We start from the raw sequence: 17,739 nt of genomic DNA on the forward strand, positions 1-17,739 counted from the left end.
CCCAAATAGGGTGCTTGAGTGAGCTAGCTTGAATATTTTCACCTTTGAAGCTCTAATATCCTGTCACTAGATGGCTAGAGATATTATCAGGTATATGAGCCTAGGAGTCCATTCACTTTTTTTGTATGGATTCAGCTCAGGTGTCCAGGTAGTTGGTCATCAAGTGTGTGGTACAGGCTCTGTCCTACAGTCTTAGAAGTGCAGGGGTGATTGGTGTAGGTACTGGTATCTGGTTACAGCAGGGGGTCACACCCTGAACAAGGCAGAGAGTTGACAACCATCCCCTGAGTGCCTGTGAGGAGAGCATGTCCCTGTTCTCTAGAGCGCACAGGTGGGTGGGTTCTACAGACAGACCATGGGTACCCAATGCTTTTGGTTGTAAGGGCTGGGTGGTACCAGTTATCCTTGGAACCCTGTTGCAACTGGATAGGTGTGTGGGTGGAGCCACCAGTCCTTAGGCCCCTGAGGTGCATAGGTAAGGACCCTGTTTAATAGGAAAAGTGGTGTCAAACAGCCACCTCTCCACCGCACAGCTGAAAGTTGCAGTCTGCCAACAAGGGCCTATTCTCCTGAAATAGGCCCACACATGTCTATGCAGGGGTGCAAGCTATTCAAAGTCCACAGCCTGTTTATGCCTGGATAGGAGCCGCTTCTGTCCTGGGCTTCCCTGGTTAGCAGAGCTGGCAAATTATCTTTTCCCCCAGTTGTAAATTTATTCCTTCTCCAAGGCCGAGAGTATGGCTCAGAGCCCTCAGCAAAGCCCAGGGAAATCGACAGCCACTTAAGCCTGCTTGGGGGTTGGGGGCACGGTAAAATATATGCAAGAACTTAGCTTTTGCTGAGAGCGCCGTTCTTCTCTGGTTCTGGTGGTGTGAGTAATCTGTGAGGCTGGCTGTCTCTCCCTCAGGAAACTGTCTAGCGCTCTGCCGCAGTCTCTCCAGGGAACGGTGCTTGAGGGTCCCCGGCGATTCAGGTCTGGTAACTCCTCTCCGCTTCTGAAAGGTCTCTCCCTCCCCCTGATGCTCAGTCCATTTTCTAACTTTGCCTTTGATGTTCAGGGCTCCTAGCTTGTCATAAATATAATCATTTCACTGGCTTTTTTCAAGTGTTTGTTGTAAGAGGGATCACTGGAAGCACCTGACTATTGCACAATCTTGGCCCCACCTCCCCTTCCATCTTCTTTTGATGCTTCCTGGGTCGTTCAATATTTTGCACATAGGATACATCAATATTGCAACTCAAGGCTTGAAATTTTTTTTCAGTTCTTTCATCTTGAGAATTGCCAATCATGTTCTTCCCTTCTGATTTTCTAACTCCTGGTCTTTACACATTTCATTATAATACTTTGTCTTCTCGAGCCACCCTTTCATATCTTCTATTCAGCTTCTTCCATTTGCTTTAGCATTCAAGAGCAATTTGCAGAGTATCTTCTGACATCTATTTTGGTCTTTTCTTTTGTTCTTGCCTTTTTAAAGACCTTTCACATTCCTCATGTATAATGTCATCCCACAACTTGTCTGGTCTTCGGTGGTTAGTGTTCAACGCATCAAATCTATTCTTGAGATGGTTTCTAAATTCAGGTGGCATATACTCAAGGTCGTATTTTGGCTCTCGTGGACTTGCTTTAATTTTCTTCAGCTTCAGCTTGAACTTGCATATGAGCAATTGATGGTCTGTTCTGCAGTTGGCCGCTGGTCTTGTTGTGACTAATGATATTGTGCTTCTCCATTGTCTCTTTCCACAGATGTAGTCGATTTTACTCCTGTGTGTTCCATCTAATGAGGTCCATGGGTGTAGTCACCATTTATGTTGTTGAAAAAGGTATTTCCATTGAATAGGTCACTGGTCTTGCAAAATTCTATCATGCAATCTCTGGAATTATCAACAAAGCCATATTTTCCAACTACCAATCCTTCTTTGTTACCAACTTTTGCATCTCAGTCACCAGTAATTACCAATGCATCTTGATTGCATGTTTGATCAATTTCAGACTGCAGAAGTTGGTAAAAATCTTCAATTTCTTCATCTTTGGCATTAGTAGTTGATGTGTAAATTTGAATAATAGTCATATTAACTGGTCTTCCGTGTAGGCGTATGGATATTATCCTATCAGTGACCGTGTTGTACTTCAGGATAGATCTTGAAATGTTCTTTTTGACAATGAATGCAATCTCACTCCTCTTCAATTTGTCATTTCTGGCATAGTATGATTGTCCAATTCAAAATGGCCAATACCAGTCCATTTCAGCTCACTAATGCCTAGGATATCTGTCTTCAAGTGTTCCATTTCAGTTTTCACAACTTTCAATTTTCCTAGATTCATACTTCGTGCATTCCATGTTCTGATTATTAAAGGAAGTTTGCAGCTCTTTCTTCTCGTTTTGAGTTGTGCCACATCAGCAAATGAAGATCCTGAATGCTTTATTCCATCCACATCATTAAGGTTGACTCTATTTTGAGGATGCAGCTCTTCCTCAGTCCTATTTTGAGTGCTTTCCAACCTGGGGGGCTCATCTTCTGGCACTGTGTCAGACAATGTTCCTCTGTTATTCATAAGGTTTTCACCGGCCAGGAATCATTAAAATGTGCATCCTCCCCCTCATGTGCTGGTGAATCATCATTGCACTGTGTCCTCTCACCTCTGCTCTCATTTTCTAGGCAGATCAACTAATAGGATCCTGGACCAACCCCCAGTCTTGATGGCTGAATGGACGAGATAACTTAATACTACAAGTAGGTTAACAGATGACATCCTGTACAGACCCTTCTCCCCTCCAGCCTTCCCTCAGTCCTCAAATCCTTCAGCTCTCAGAAATCCTCAGTCCTAATGGCCACAGTCATCCTTGCCTCTCCCGACTTCAAGTTTGAAGAACCAGTCAGAACCCAGGCACCACAGTCTGGCTGTCTAATTGGAGTGGACACCTTTAGTACCCCTCCCAGACCTGCCATCCAATTAGAACCTAGAACCCTCATTAATAAGGACCAATAAGCATCAACCCTTCATCTGTCTTACTTTCACTTCTCTTTGCCCCATTAAAAGGAACCAATCAGATATGGATCCCTCCATTTTCTAGGCAATTAATGTCAGCCCTCCATCATCCAAATATCCAATCTGTCCTGGCTCACTCAATCAGGATGAAGACTCTGCTATCCTCAGGCTCATCATCCGATCATGAACCAATTGCAAGTCATAAATTAACCATTGGCCATTCACAACCACTCTCTCTTCATGGTTTCCAGTTTCTAAGCCTTTTATCCACTTCGTATCCCCTTCCTCACTCACTCCTACTCCCCTCTGAGCAGTGAAGAAAGAGCCTATTGTATCTTTTCTACTTTTATTCAACAATAACAAACTGTATATAAAAAAGGGAGAAGGCGAGAAGGCCCTGAATTCCCCCCTCTCTGCTTCCTCAAGCATCCCCCACCCCTATAGCCCATCAGGGACTACCCTCACCCTGCCTTGTGGTGGGGTGGGAATCTGGAGGCACGGGAATGGAGTGTATGCGTGTGTGTGTGTGTGTGTGGTGTGGGGTGGTGTATTGGGAGTCATGGATGGAGAGGGGGAAGGGGTAGAGAGAGGGTCTTCCTTCATCCCCTATCAGCTGGCACCCTAAGGAGGGGTCTTGAGGGGGCCGCAAGGGTCCACAGATGTGCCTCAGCCTATGAGACGGTAGAAGATCCAGCATCCAAAAGTGACCCAGTGACTGGCCCAGCTGAGCTCTGACCACTTGTGGACAGTGTATGCCATGCCGTAGCCCTGTGGGAGAGAAAGAGGTGATGGTGCCACTCAGCAAGGAAAAGAGTCTCAGGAGAACCTATCCTTTTCACACACACATCTAGACTACACAAAAACCGTAGGCGAGGTCCCATAGAAGGGCCTCGCATATAAAAGTTAAACCAGATTAATTTTTTTCTTTTGTGTTTTCTCTTTTTAAATCATTTTAAAAACAAGGCAAGGCAGTCCTACTGTCTGACCTAATACACATAAAGAGCTCCTAGAAATCAATTTTTTTTTAAAGACAAATCCACAAAGGAGGTGAGGAGGGAATTCTCAGTAAAGGAAAAACAAATGGCTCTTAAACATATGAAAAATGCTCAGTCTCGCTCATAATCTTCACCTGTGTGAATTCACGTGGGCACAAGGTTACTTGCTACAGCGTCATTTGCAATAGAAAATGACTGGAGACTATCTGAGTGTCCACCAATAAGGGACAAACTAAATAAACTATGTCATGTCCTCACAATGGAAAAAATGAAGGTGGATACTCTATGTACTGACCAGGAAGACTCATAAGAATTGTTGTGTGAAAAAAGCAACGTGTAGAATACTGTCATTGATGTGCTACATTTAGGGTAAAAGCCAGGGGGAAGAAATTAAAAATTATTTTTATACTTTCTGTTATACTTAAAATTTGAAAGGATATTTTTATAAAATGAATAAAAGTGATTACCTGACAGGATAGGGAGTAGAACTGGGCAAAAAGGGCAAAAAGTGGGAGCAAGACTTTTCCCTGAATATGTTGAATACTGTTTGGTCTTTGAACCATTTGAAATATTTTAATAAAAATAAAACAAAAACTTTACCCAGATTTTGCAGACTCAACTTGAATGTGAAAAAAATTGTTTTCAATAATAAAAGAAGTCTGGAATTTGCATATTTGACATGAATAAAAATAGTATATAAATTTCAACATAAAAATTTAAAGTAGCAAAATCCAGAGTTTACACACTTAACCCGAGTAAAAATATTATTTTTAAAAATTATATAAAAAGGAAAACCAAGATATTGCAAGTACTACCTAAACAAATATAAAATGAAATAAAAATTAATTAAAAAAATTAAAACCTGGATATTGCACTCCATCTGTATAAAATGACTTTTTCAATTAAAAATAAGTAAAACACATTTTGGACACTTCAGCCAAATAAAAGAAAGACCCAAGAGTGTGAATCAACCAGGGGGCCAATGGGAAAGGAGGACTGGTTGCATAAGCTAAAGAAATGCAACATGAGGACCTCACGACTTGGTGCACCATCTTTGTCCTCATGGTTCCCACGACTAGGCAGTGCCATCACTGGGTACCCCCCCCACCCCAGGACCCCACCTCACCTGCTCCTCTGTGGTGTCATCCACATCAACATCGAACAGGGAGCCCAAGTAGGCCAGGTGGAAGATGGCCAGGCCCCCAAAGAACATGTTTAAGGCTCGCACCCCCAGGCCCTGTAGGGGACAGATGGATAGCCTTGGGGGCTGCACCTACTCACTGTTCTCCATCTCCACCTGGGCAGGGGAGTATAGGGAGACACACAAGGCACAGTGGGTGCAAGCAGAAAGGGTATCCAGGGTATCCCCTGAGGTAAGAAAGAGATGATTCCGTTCCTCCCATGGGAGCTCCAAGGGTATCCAAGGATGAGGGTACTGTTATCAATGACAGTGTCCAGGTCAAGTGTGGGGCAAAGATGTCCAGTTGCAGGAGATGAGACTATTCAGGCAGAGGAGGAAAAATGTTGGGGCTTTGAGTCATGGGAGCTTATGGTGATAAAACTTGGTTGTCCAGTGAGAGGACAAATATGAGGCTGTCCATACTTCTTTAATTGCAAAAATAATGAAAAAACCAAAACCAAAACCCTAATTCCTGCCATGACCTACAGGGCCCAAAACAAGCTGGCCACTGACTATATCGCTGCCCATGCTTCCCACCCCACATTCACTCTGCTCAGATCACACTGACCACCTGGCTGTTCCTCAAATATTCCAGGCCCACTCCCATCTCAGGGCTTTTACATTGGTTGTTACCCTTGCCTGGAATGGTTCTCTCCCTCACCTCTTTCAGTTAAAGAACTCAAAGTCACCTCATCAGGGAGGCCTCCCTGACCTCCCTGCTGAAACTCAAAACCACCTACCCCCTGATACTTCCTATTCCCCTTCCCTTCTCCATAGCACTAATCACAATTTAACAAACTATAATACTTTTTTTTATAATACCAACTTATTTTTATTTACTGTCACCCCCAGTAAAATGTTAGCCCTACGAGGGCTGGGACTTGGGCTTGCTTTGATCACTGTTTCTCCACACCTAGAACTTTGCCAGGAAGCCAGGAACTCTGAGACAGGTATGAGATGGCAACCAAAGGATAATATTTTTTGAGGGGGTGTTTGGGCACGAGGTTGGTTGTCTGGGCTGAACCCTCACCGAGCGATGCTGGTGCAAACAGTCTGGTGGACATCGTTTCGACAAGACGCAGGCACTGAGGATCCGAGCCAGGTGCTTCCGGAGGACTGGAGTGGGTGGGTGGAGGTAAGGAGGTCAGGTTAGCCTCAGGGAATGGTGGCTCCAGCCCTCCACCTGGGCCCTGCACTCACCATGCTCCACATAAGTGATAAACGCCAGGGACAGCAGCACTGCAGCCAGGTGGAAGCTGAAGCCCTGGGGGGAGAGGGCGAAGGGCAATGAGGTGAATAAGGAGGCCCTGCCCTCCCCCCAGCTTCCACCCTGATCCCACTCCACCCTGCTCACGTGCAGGAGGGCACTGGCTGCGTACGTGACCAGCACGGCTGAGAAGGTCCCCAGGCGGAGAGCATTCTTGAAAACGTCTGCGGGGGGCGGGGAACATGTGGGTCAAGATTTTCCTGAGATCTCCCTTTCCTTCTTGGAGAGCCATAGGGTAGGATGAGGGTATCTGCAACCTGTCGGACCCCCAGGGCCTTTTAACAGTCTCAAACCCCACACGTCCAAAACATAGATCCTGGTCTTCCCTCCCAGCCTGCTCTTCTCACAGTCTCTCACCCAGTTGAGTCAATGTCAACTCCACCTTCCAGTTCCTCAGGGAAAAAACCTCTAGTCACCCTCGATTCATCCTCCTCCTACTTCTACATCTAAACTGTCAGCAAATCCTGTCAGTTCCACCTCCGTAATTTACCCAGAAACTGACTTCTCACCACAGCCACGGCCACCACCATCATCGTTGGCCTGGACTACTGCAGTGGCCTCCTCACTGCTTCCGCCTTCACCCCCTCCCCTCAGTCATTCCTCGGCAGGCAGAGGGATTCTGTTAAATCCTCAATCAGACCGCAGCCCTCCTCTGCTCAGAAATCTTTTGTTATAGATTGAATTGTGTCTCCCAAAACTGTGTGACAACTTGGCTAGGCCGTGATCGCAGTATTGTGTGGTTGTCCTCCATTTCGACCTGATGTAATTATCCCATGTGTTGTAAATCCTAACCTCTATGATGTTAATGAGGCAGTTTAGAGGCAGTTATGTTAATGAGGCAGGATACAATCTACAGGATTAGGTTGTATCTTGAATCAATCTCCTTTGAGATATGAAAGAGAGAAGGGACAGAGACAAGGGGACCTCATACTACCAAGAAACAGGAGCCAGGAGAATAGGGCATCTTTTGGACCTGGATTCCCTGGCTGAGAAGCTCCTCTACCAGGTAAGATTGATAACAAGGACCTTCCCCCAGAGCTGACAGAGAGAGAAAGCCTTTGCCTAGAGCTGGCATCCTGAATTTGGACTTCTAGCCTCCTAAACTGTCAGAGGATAAATTTCTGTTTGTTAAAGCCATCCAGTTTTGGAGTTTCTGTTATAGCAGCACTATGTAATTAAGACATAATTTGGTTCCAAGAGTAGGGTGCTGCTCTAACTGATACCTACAGTGTGGAAGCAGTTTTGAAACTGTGAATGGGCAGAGGCTGGAAGAGTTTTAAGGTGCCTAATAGTAAAAGCCTAGATTGCCTTGAAGAGACTGTTGGTGTAATTATGGATGCCAAAGGCAATTCTGGTATGAACCCAGAAGGAAGTGAGGAGAGCTGTAACACCTGAGATGGCACAGAGAGCGAGAAGTATCAGCAGAGAAACTGCAGCACTGGAACCAGGAGACTGGTAAGAGAGAGCGTGGGAGCCGACCCATGGAACAGGAGAGCTGAGTGCCTTCGGGCAGGAGGCTTCCTGGCAGAGTGGGGTGCCTCCAGGCACTTACTGGAAGAGTTAAGGAACTTTGTCACACTTGTCCAAGCAGGACAGAGGCCAGGCAGGCCCAACAGGCCTGAGGGGCCGGTGAGCTTAAAGGCCAAGGAACCAGAATGCAGAAGCTGAAGAGACAAGGAGCACAAGAAACAGAGCTGTCTTAATCTCAAAGGGTGAAACCACTGCCTGCTGAGTCTCAAAAGGTGGGACCACAGCCTCTTAAGTTTTAAAGAGTCAGATCTTCATCAACTGGTTTCTGGAGTGTGGGTCTGCCATTCACAAGTGCAAGGGAGATGAGGCTGGATCTGCTGTCCAAAACTAAGGGGGCAGGGCTGCCATGCCCAGTGGGCAGAAAATGGGGCCTGAGAGGGCCAAGGGGGTGGGATGACCACTCAGATGGACTAGGAAGATGGAGTCACATAAACCTGAGGGAGCAGAGTTGCCATCCCAGTGGGCCTGGAAGGCAGAGCTGAAGCCCAGGGCTGAGAGGCCTCCACCCAGAATCCAGAGAGTGTGGCCAACACCAAGAGTATGTAGGGCAGAGCCACTGCCTAGATAGTCTCAGAGGATTATTTTCAAGTCTTGGGAGCTAATGTAATGTGTTCTGCTGGGTTTTTGAAATGCTTAACCAAAAAAAAGACAAACCTGTTGCCGTCGAGTTGATTCAGACTCATAGCTATCCTATATGACAGAGTAGAGCTGCCCATATGGTTTCCAAGAATTTCAACTGCCAACATTTTGGGTAACAGCCGAGCTTTTAACCACTGTGCCATCAGGGCTCCTTGTCTTGCTTTGTGCCAATTATTCCTTTTTTCTTTCCAATTTCTCCCATCTGGAAATGTCTACCTTGTACCTGTTCCGCCATAGTACTCTGGAAGCAGATAACTTGTATTCTAGATTTCACAGATGAAGAGGAATTTTGTCCCAGGATGAAATTTGGACTTGGTTGATTAATACCTTTGGGATGATATGATGGCGTGAAAGTGTTTTACGTGTGGCAAGGACACGAATTTTGGGAGGTTAAAGGGTAGAATTTACAGATGGAATAGTGACCCCCCAAAAATGTGTGTCAACTTGGCTAGGCCATGATTCTCAGTATTGTGTGGTTGTCCTCTATTTTGTGATCTGATATAATCATCCTATGTGTTATAAATCCTAACCTCATTGATGCTAATGAGGCAGGATTAGAGGCAGTTATCTTAATGAGGCAGTATACAATCTACAGGATTAGGTGCTATCTTGAGTCAACGTCTTTTGAAATATAAAAGAAAGAAGAAAGCAGGAGAGGAGAGGGACTTCATTACCACCAAGCAAGAAGAGCCAGGAGTGGAGTGTGCTCTTTGGATCTAGGATCCCTGTGCTGAGAAGCTCCAAGACCAGGGGAAGATTGATGTCAAGGACCTTACCTCAGAGCCAACAGAGAGAGAAAGCCTTCCTCTGGAGGTGGCACCCTGAATTTGGAGTTGTAGCCTCCAGATGTATTAGAGAGTAGGCTATTATCCCTGAACATCTAGACATTTTACAGAGCGAATGGAGACTTTTGGTTAATGTCAGGAGTCAGTTAAGTGAGGACTATTTAATAAATGCTATAATTTCATTAGGAATACATTTTACTGTAAATATTTAGGAACTATATGCATCTGTCAGTTTGTCATGTTGTGGTGGCTTCTGGGTTGCTGTGATGCTGGAAGCTATGCCATCAGTATTTCAAACACCAGCAGGGTGACCCATGGTGGACAGGTTTCAGCTGAGCTTCCAGACTAAGACAGACTGGGAAGAAGAACCCCGCAGTCTACTTCTGAAAAAATCAGCTAGTGTAAACCTTATAAATAGCAGTGGAACATTGGTATAGTGCCAGGAGACAAGTCCCTCAGGTTGAAAGCTACTCAAAATACAACTGGGGAAGAGCTGCCTTTTCAAAGTAAAGTTGACCTTAATGATGTGGATGGAATCGAGCTTTTAGGGCCTTTATTCGTTGATGTGACATGACTCAAAATGAGAAGAAACAGCTACAAACATCCATTAATAACTGGAACATGGAATGTATAAAGTATGAATCAAAGAAAACTGGAAATTGTCAAAAATGAAATGGAATGCATAAATATCAATATCCTATGCATTAGCAAACTGAAATGGATTTGTATCGGGCATTTTGAATCGGACAATCGTGTGGTCTACTACGCCGGGAATGACAAATTGAAGAGCATTGGCATCGCATTCATCATCAAAAAGAACATTTCAAGATCTATCTTGAAGTACAATGCTGTCACTGATAGGATAATATCCATATGTGTACAAGGAACGCCAGTTAATATGATTATTATTCAAATTTATGTACCAATCACTAAGGCCAAAGATAAAGAAATAGAAGATTTCGACCAATTTCTGCAGTATGAAATTGATCAAACATGCAAACAGGATGCATTGATAATCACTGGCAATTGGAATGTGAAAGTTGGAAACAAAGAAGGAACAAAAAAAAAAAAGAAGGAACAGAGGTTGGAAAATATGGCCTTGATGATAGAAATGACGCCAGAGAGACATGATTGAATTTTGCAAGACCAACGACTTCTTCATCGCAAATACCTTTTTTCAACAACATAAATGGCAACTATACCTGTGGACCTCACCAATGGAATATACAGGAATCAAAAGGACTACATCTGGGGAAAAAGACAATGGAAAAGCTCAATATCATCAGTCAGAACAAGGCCAGGGGCCGACTGTGGAACAGACCATCAATTGCTCATATGCAAATTCAATTTGAAGCTGAAGAAAATTAAAACAAGTCCATGAGAGCCAAAGTACGACCTTGAGTATATTCCACCTGAATTTAGAGACTACTTCAAGAACAGATTTGATGTATTGAATACTAATAACCGAAGACCAGACGAGTTGTGGGATGACATCAGGGACATCATACATGAAGAAAGCAAGAGGTCATTAAAAAGACAAGAAAGAAAGGACGGACCAAATTGGATGTCAGAAGAGACTCTGAAACTTGCTCTTGAACACAGATTACGTGAAGCAAATGGAAGAAATGGTGGAGTAAAAGAGCTGAACAGAAGATTTCAAAGGGTGGCTCAAGAAAACAAAGTATTATAATGCAATGTACAAAGACATGGAGTTAGAAAACCAAAAGGGCAGAACATGTTCAGCATTTCTCAAGCTGAAAGACCTGAAGAAAAAATTCAAGCCTTGAGCTATGTGCAAAACATTGAACAACCCAGGAAGCACCAAAAGATGGAAGGACTACACAAAGTCACTTTACCAAAAAGAATGGGTCGACATTCAACCATTTCAGGAGGTAGCATATGATGAAGAACGAATGGTACTGAAGGAAGGAGTCCATGCTGCACTGAGGGCACTGGCAAAAAACAAGGCTCTAGGAATTGATGGAATACCAACTGAGATGTTTCAACAAATGGATGCAGTGCTGGAGGCACTCACTCGTCTATGCCAAGAAATTGGGAAGACAGCTACCTGGCCTACTGGCTGGATGAGGTCCATATTTGTGCCCATTCTAAAGAAAAGTGATTCAGCAAAATGTGGAAATTATCAAACAATATCATTAATATCACACACAGATAAAATTTGCTGTAGATAATTCAAAAATGGTTGCTGAAATACATCCACAGGGAACTGCCAGAAATTCGAGGAGGATGTGGAACGAGTGATATCATTGCTGATGTCAGATGGATCTTGGCTGAAAGCAGAGAATAACAGAAAGATATTTACCAAAAAAAAAAAAAACCAAACCCAGTGCCGTCGAGTTGATTCCGAATCATAGCGGCCCTATAGGACAGAGTAGAACTGCCCCATAGAGTTTCCAAGGAGCACCTGGCAGATTCAAACTGCTGACCCTTTGGTTCACAGCTGTAGCACTTAACCACTACGCCACCAGGAAAGATGTTTACCAGTGTTTTATTGACTATGCAAAAGGATTCGACTGTGTGGATCATAACAAATTATGGATAACATTACGACAAAGAGTGGAAATTCCAGAATACTTAATTGTGCTCATGCGGAACCTGTACATAGACCAAGATGCAGTTGTTCGAACAGAATGAGAGAATACCACGTGGTTTAAAATCAGGAAAGGTGTGCCTCAGGGTTGTATCCTTTCACAACACTAATTCAATCTGCATACTGAGCAAATACTCCAAGAAGCTGGACTATATGAAGAAGAACACAGCATCAGGATTAGAGGAAGATTCATTAAGAACCTGTGATACGCAGATGACACCACCTTGCTTGCTGAAAGCCAAGAGGACTTGAAGCACTTACTGATGAAGATCAAAGACTACAGTCTTCAGTATGGATTATACCTCAACATGAAGAAGACAAAAATCCTCACAACTGGACCAGTCAGCAACATCATGATAAACAGAGAAAAGACTGAAGTTGTCAAGGATTTCATTTTACTTGGATCCATAATCAAAGCCCATGGAAGCAGCAGTCAAGAAATCAGACGACACATTGCATTGGGCAAATCTGCTGCAAAAGGCCTCTTTAAAGTGTTGAAAAGCAAAGACGTAACTTTCAGAACTAAGGTGCGCCTGACCCATGCCATGTTTTCAATCACCTCATATGCAAGCAAAGCAGAACAATGAATAAGGAAGACTGAAGAAGAATTGATGCCTTTGAATTATGGTGTTGGCAAAGAATACTGAATATACCATGGTCTGCCAGAAGAATGAACAAATCTGTCTTAGAAGAAGTACAGCCAGAATGCTCCTCAGAAGCAAGGATGGCAAGACTTTGTCTCACATAATTTGGACTTGTTATAAGGAGGGACCAGTCCCTGGAGAAGAACATCATGCTTGGTAAAGCAGAGGGTCAGCAAAAAAGAGAAAGACCCTCAATAAGATGGATTAACACAGTGGCTGCAAGAGTGTGTTCACCCATAACAATGATTGTGAGGATAGTACAGGACCAGGCAGTGTTTCATTCAGTTGTACATAGGGTCACTATGAGTTAGAACCAACTCAATGGCACCTAATAACCACAAAGCCTCCTAAACTGTGAAAGAATAAGCTTCTCTTTGTTAAAGCCATCCACTTGTGGAGTTTCTGTTATAGCAGCACTAGATAACTAAGACATCCCTCATAGTTTTCTCTGACACCCCATCTCACTCAGAGAAAAATCCAAATAGCCCAAAAGGCCCTATGCAATCATTCCTCTCTTCATTCCCCCTCCCGTCACCTCTCTGACCACACCTCTGACCACTCTCCTCCTCACTCACTCCACTCCAGCCACAAGGATCTCCTTCTCACTGTTCTGCATAAATGCCATGCATGCTCCCTCAGAGCCTTTGTACTGGCTGTTCCCTCCATCTCCTATATAGCCACATTGCTTGTTCGCTCACCTTCTTCAGGTCATTGCTCAAATGTCAGCTCAGTGACACTAAACCCTGGCTAATTTATTTAAAAATGCAATCTGGAAATAAGAGCTGTGACACGAATACACACATGCACACCATGTTCATTGCAGCATTATTCACAATAGCAAAAAGATGGAAACAGATTAAGTGCCCACAACGGATGAATGGAGAAACAAACTGTAGTACATACACATGATGGAATACTATGGAACAAAAAAGAATAATGACGAATTCATGAAACGTCTCACGACATGGAAGAACCTGAAGGACGTTATGCTGAGTGAAAAAAGTCAATCGCAAAAGGACAAATATTATATGAGACTACTACTATAAAAAGTCAAGAAAAGGTTTTCACACAGAAACATTCTTTGACGGTTACCAGGGCATGGGGCGGGGGAGGGACACTAACTAGATAGTAGACACATACTAACTTTGGTGAAGGGAGAGATAATGCACAATATGGGGGAAATCAACACAACACAATAAAGGTAAAGGAAGACACTGAAAGGTACAAAAGAGTAAAAGGCAACAATGTAAATACTAATGCATATACAATCCTGCAACAACAGTAATAATAGACAATGATGTACAAGTGGATACACAGGTAGATGTTTAAGCTGAACAGGGGTGGGAGGGTATATGGAAGTACACCCACGTACATATATATGTGTACATGCTGCAAATATACCTATGTATGCAATAGTGCACACAGGGATACAGTCATGAAAACTTCTTAGCCATAACCATACACCTCCTGGGACTGAGATATTGGGCTTGAGGACTTGGGACAATAATGCTGGGGTACATCTAGATCAATTGGCATATCATAACCCATATAGACAATGTCCTATATCCTACCTTCATAAGTAGTGACTGGGTCTTAAAAGCTTGCGAGCAGCTAAGATACAATAATTGTTCTGTTACTGTCTGGAGCAAAGAAAAGTGAAGAAAGCCAAAGACTCAAGGAAACAATTAGTCCAAAGGACTAATGGATCACATGAACCATGATCTCTACCAGCCTGAGCCCAGAAGAACCAGAAGGCGCCTGGCAACTGATACCGACCGCTCTGACTGGGACCACAATAGTAGTTCATGGACAGAATAGGAAAGAAGTGTAGAACAAAACTCAAACTCATAAATAAGACCAGACTTACTGGTCTGACAGAGACTGGTGGAACCCCCGAGGCTATGGCCCTTAGACACCCTTCAAACTTGGAACTGAAATCACTCCTGGAGATCACAATATAGCCATACAATAGGCAGGCCTATAAGAGGAACAATAACACCAGTGAGGAATGTAAATGTAAGAACCATAAACTACAGGAGACCTAAAAGGCAGCATTTGCCCAAAAGCAAAGTTCAGAAGGTTGGTAGGGGCAGGAAAGCTGGGTGAATGGACACGGGGAACCCAGGGAGGAAGGGGGGAGAGTGCTGACACATTTAGGGGTTTACGACCAATGTCAGAAAACAAGCTGTGTATAAATTGTTGAACGGGAAACTAATTTGTTCTGTAAACTTTCACCTAAACAACAATAAAATGTTCAAAAAATAAAATTGCAATCTGCCTCCACCTCCACTCCTGGATCACCCTTACTTGCTTAACTTTTTCACCATAGCACTGAACTATTGTGTATTTCTCTCTCTGATATATTACCTCTTCCTCCCACTAAAATGCCAACTACACAAGGGTAGAGATTTTTGTCTCCCTCCCCCCCCCAAAACACTGTATCATCAGTGCCTAGCACATAGCATAATAAATGTTTCTTATATGAATGTGTGAAAGGGTCTAGGTTGAGAACGCCCAACTCTGCTGGAGTGGTGACTTGGTGACTCACAGTTATTTAGCCAGTAAGACATGGGCAGGTTCCAGCTTGTGACAACTTCCACCATAGACCGAGGCAGCTCCACGTTCAGTGGCTTGGACACCGTCAGGTCCCTGTGAGCAGAAGAGACATGCAAATCCATTTGGGATAGTCACCCACCTGGCTTCCACACTTTTTCCCTCCCCTAGGATCACCCTCCCTCCTCCCTGCAGCTCCTCTAGGCAGCACCCTGTGGGAGGGGGGTCCCTCAGCCCTCCCCACCATTCCAGGTGATCCTTCTCCTCGGTGAAGCCAGCCCCTGCCAACGTGGCCGTGGCCTCGGACAGAAAGCCCACAAAATAGTTGCTGAAGTGGAAGGAGACAGCACTCTCGTAGGCTCGCAGCCACCTGGGGAGAAGGGAGCAGGGGAAAGAGGCATTGGGCTCAGGCCCCAGCATGGTACCCCCACTATCTGTCAGCATCCTGGCCTCATCCTGTGGACTCACCTTACCATGGTGCCCCTAGGGCCCCAAGGCATCAGGAGGGCAGCAGAGAAGAAAGGAAAGAGAGTCAGAGAGGCCCTAGAAGCTGGCCTGAGTTGTTCATGGACGAGACAGACAGAAACATAGTGGTAAAAGAGGTGGACAGATAGTCACACTCATACATACGCCGTCAGAGAGTTTCATGTGGATCAGACAGATGCATGCGCTGTCCTATAATATGACATAGTCCTGCAGACTCACAGGGTCAGACATTCAGACCCAGCCATCCTCAGAGGCCTGACCTCATAGCCCTACATATAACACAGCCACACAGCCAGAGACAAGCACTATCAGCCTCACAATTCTCTAACCTGATTCAGTGACCCTAAGACAGACAAAAATCCCTTTAGTTAGGTACAGAGACCACCAAACACCCCACTCTGCATACATATACAATTCTACAGCCAAACATAGTCACCCCGTTAGTCAATCAGACGCTGTCAAAAGCAGGCAGCATCTTGCATTGGGAAAAACGTGAGTTCTGGAATTAGGCCTGGGTTTAATGCCTGGCTGCTTATTAGGGTGACATTGGGTAAATCACTCAACATTTCAGAGCCTCATGTGGCAGCAGACATAACCATCAGCCAATAAGTGGTGGGGGTGGGAGGGATGTCACATAATCAAATAGCTGAATTGAATTCTAGAGTCAAAGCAAAGGCAGTGAGACAGTGAGTCTCACAGATAGGCACATAGTCGGTTTTGACCTCTCAGCTAGACAACATCAAGCAGCCAAAAGCACACAGGCAGAATCATTCACAGACAGGCACACAACACATCACAATCAGATGTTATAGACAGGTAACGTATCCAATGACAGCCACACACCCCATCATTGACAGTGGCATAGGCAGACAGCCATAACTCACAGTCCCACATTCAGGGAGTCAGTTGCCAATAGGCAAACAACCCACACACACCCCTAGCCAGAGTAACAAAAGGGTCCCTCCCCATTACAGTCACATAATTTCACATCATTTGTTTCTAACAGTGAAACAGCTGAACAGATGGACAACCAGACACACCGTATGCGTTAGAGTGCCAGTCATACAAGGAATCATAGAGCCAATCTTGGTAAAACAGACAGCCACAGACAGACACCCACTCTCTGTCTAGTCACAGGGTGAATGGTCGAATTCAGACTTATAGAACCAATCAGTCATAGACTGTGGCCCCCCAACTCCCCAGTTAGCCCCACTCGCCCTCAGCACCCTTATTTACCTGGCTTTGCGTTTCTTGCTGTAGTAACAGAAGACAGACAGAAGCATTAAGAGATAGGCTCAGAGCTGAGGAGACCCCAGGTCCCTACCCAACCCCATCAATGCAGGACAGAGACCTCAAAGGCTGTGCTCACTTTTGAAGGAGACGATCACCATCAAGGGGGATGAAGTATGGGAAGAGGTAGGGGCCCACACAGGTGGACAGCACAAGGCACAGCAGGGCCAATGCCAGGCTCCAGGCCACCTTCTGCAGCCATCGGCAGCTCTGTGGGGATCAAGGCTCCATGAACACTGTCCTGTGGCTGTTCCCACTGCCCCTGCCCACCTGTCCACCCAGGACCTCACCAGTGGGCGGCCTTGGACAGCCTGTAGGTAGCTGTGGAAGGATATCCAGGGCCCAAAGATGATGGTACCCACGAAGTAGAGGTAGCCCATGAACTCCACAGGTGAGGGCACCACACCCACCTCGCCCCGGTCCAAGTCAAAGCCCAGAGACACCGCCTTCATGGCCACGATCATCTGGGCCCCTAAGTATGACACCCACAGTCAAGTGGAGGGTTAGAGAGTATGTTGGCATGAGGGGGATAAGGAGCACCAGGTGAGAGGTGAGATAGAAAGAGAGGTACAAGAATGGACAGGTGGGCATGGGGTCAGAGAAGCAGGTAGGCAAGTGGGCCCAGGACAGGCAGATGCCCTAGTTAAGAGAGTCAGGCAAGTATGTGGGATGGGACAGACAGACTTGGAGGGGAAAAAAAAAAAACTATGGTGGAGAGAGACACAGACACAAGGGGAATCTGAGGTCTTCATGTCCAGCAGGGTGGGCAG

At 45.0% G+C, this 17,739-nt stretch overlaps 1 protein-coding gene across 5 annotated transcripts in view; it reads right to left on the bottom strand.

Annotated features, from left to right (window-relative positions):
* Nucleotides 1-3,328: 3,328 nt before the first annotated feature.
* PORCN (porcupine O-acyltransferase) overlaps nt 3,329-17,739 on the bottom strand; it is a 35,744-nt gene continuing 21,333 nt past the window's right edge. For 4 of the 5 annotated variants that reach the window (XM_049872327.1, XM_049872324.1, XM_049872326.1 and 1 more), the window contains 8 exons: nt 17,260-17,441; nt 17,049-17,179; nt 15,438-15,563; nt 15,189-15,289; nt 6,519-6,595; nt 6,365-6,428; nt 6,195-6,280; nt 5,234-5,483 (listed from right to left, as the gene is read on the bottom strand). In XM_049872327.1, coding sequence (XP_049728284.1) covers nt 5,262-5,483; nt 6,195-6,280; nt 6,365-6,428; nt 6,519-6,595; nt 15,189-15,289; nt 15,438-15,563; nt 17,049-17,179; nt 17,260-17,441 — 989 coding nt within the window. In that variant the 3' untranslated portion in view covers nt 5,234-5,261. The other variant, XM_049872323.1, reaches the window with a different exon arrangement.

Source organism: Elephas maximus, chromosome X, assembly GCF_024166365.1.
Source record: "Elephas maximus indicus isolate mEleMax1 chromosome X, mEleMax1 primary haplotype, whole genome shotgun sequence".
Lineage (NCBI taxonomy): Eukaryota > Metazoa > Chordata > Mammalia > Proboscidea > Elephantidae > Elephas > Elephas maximus.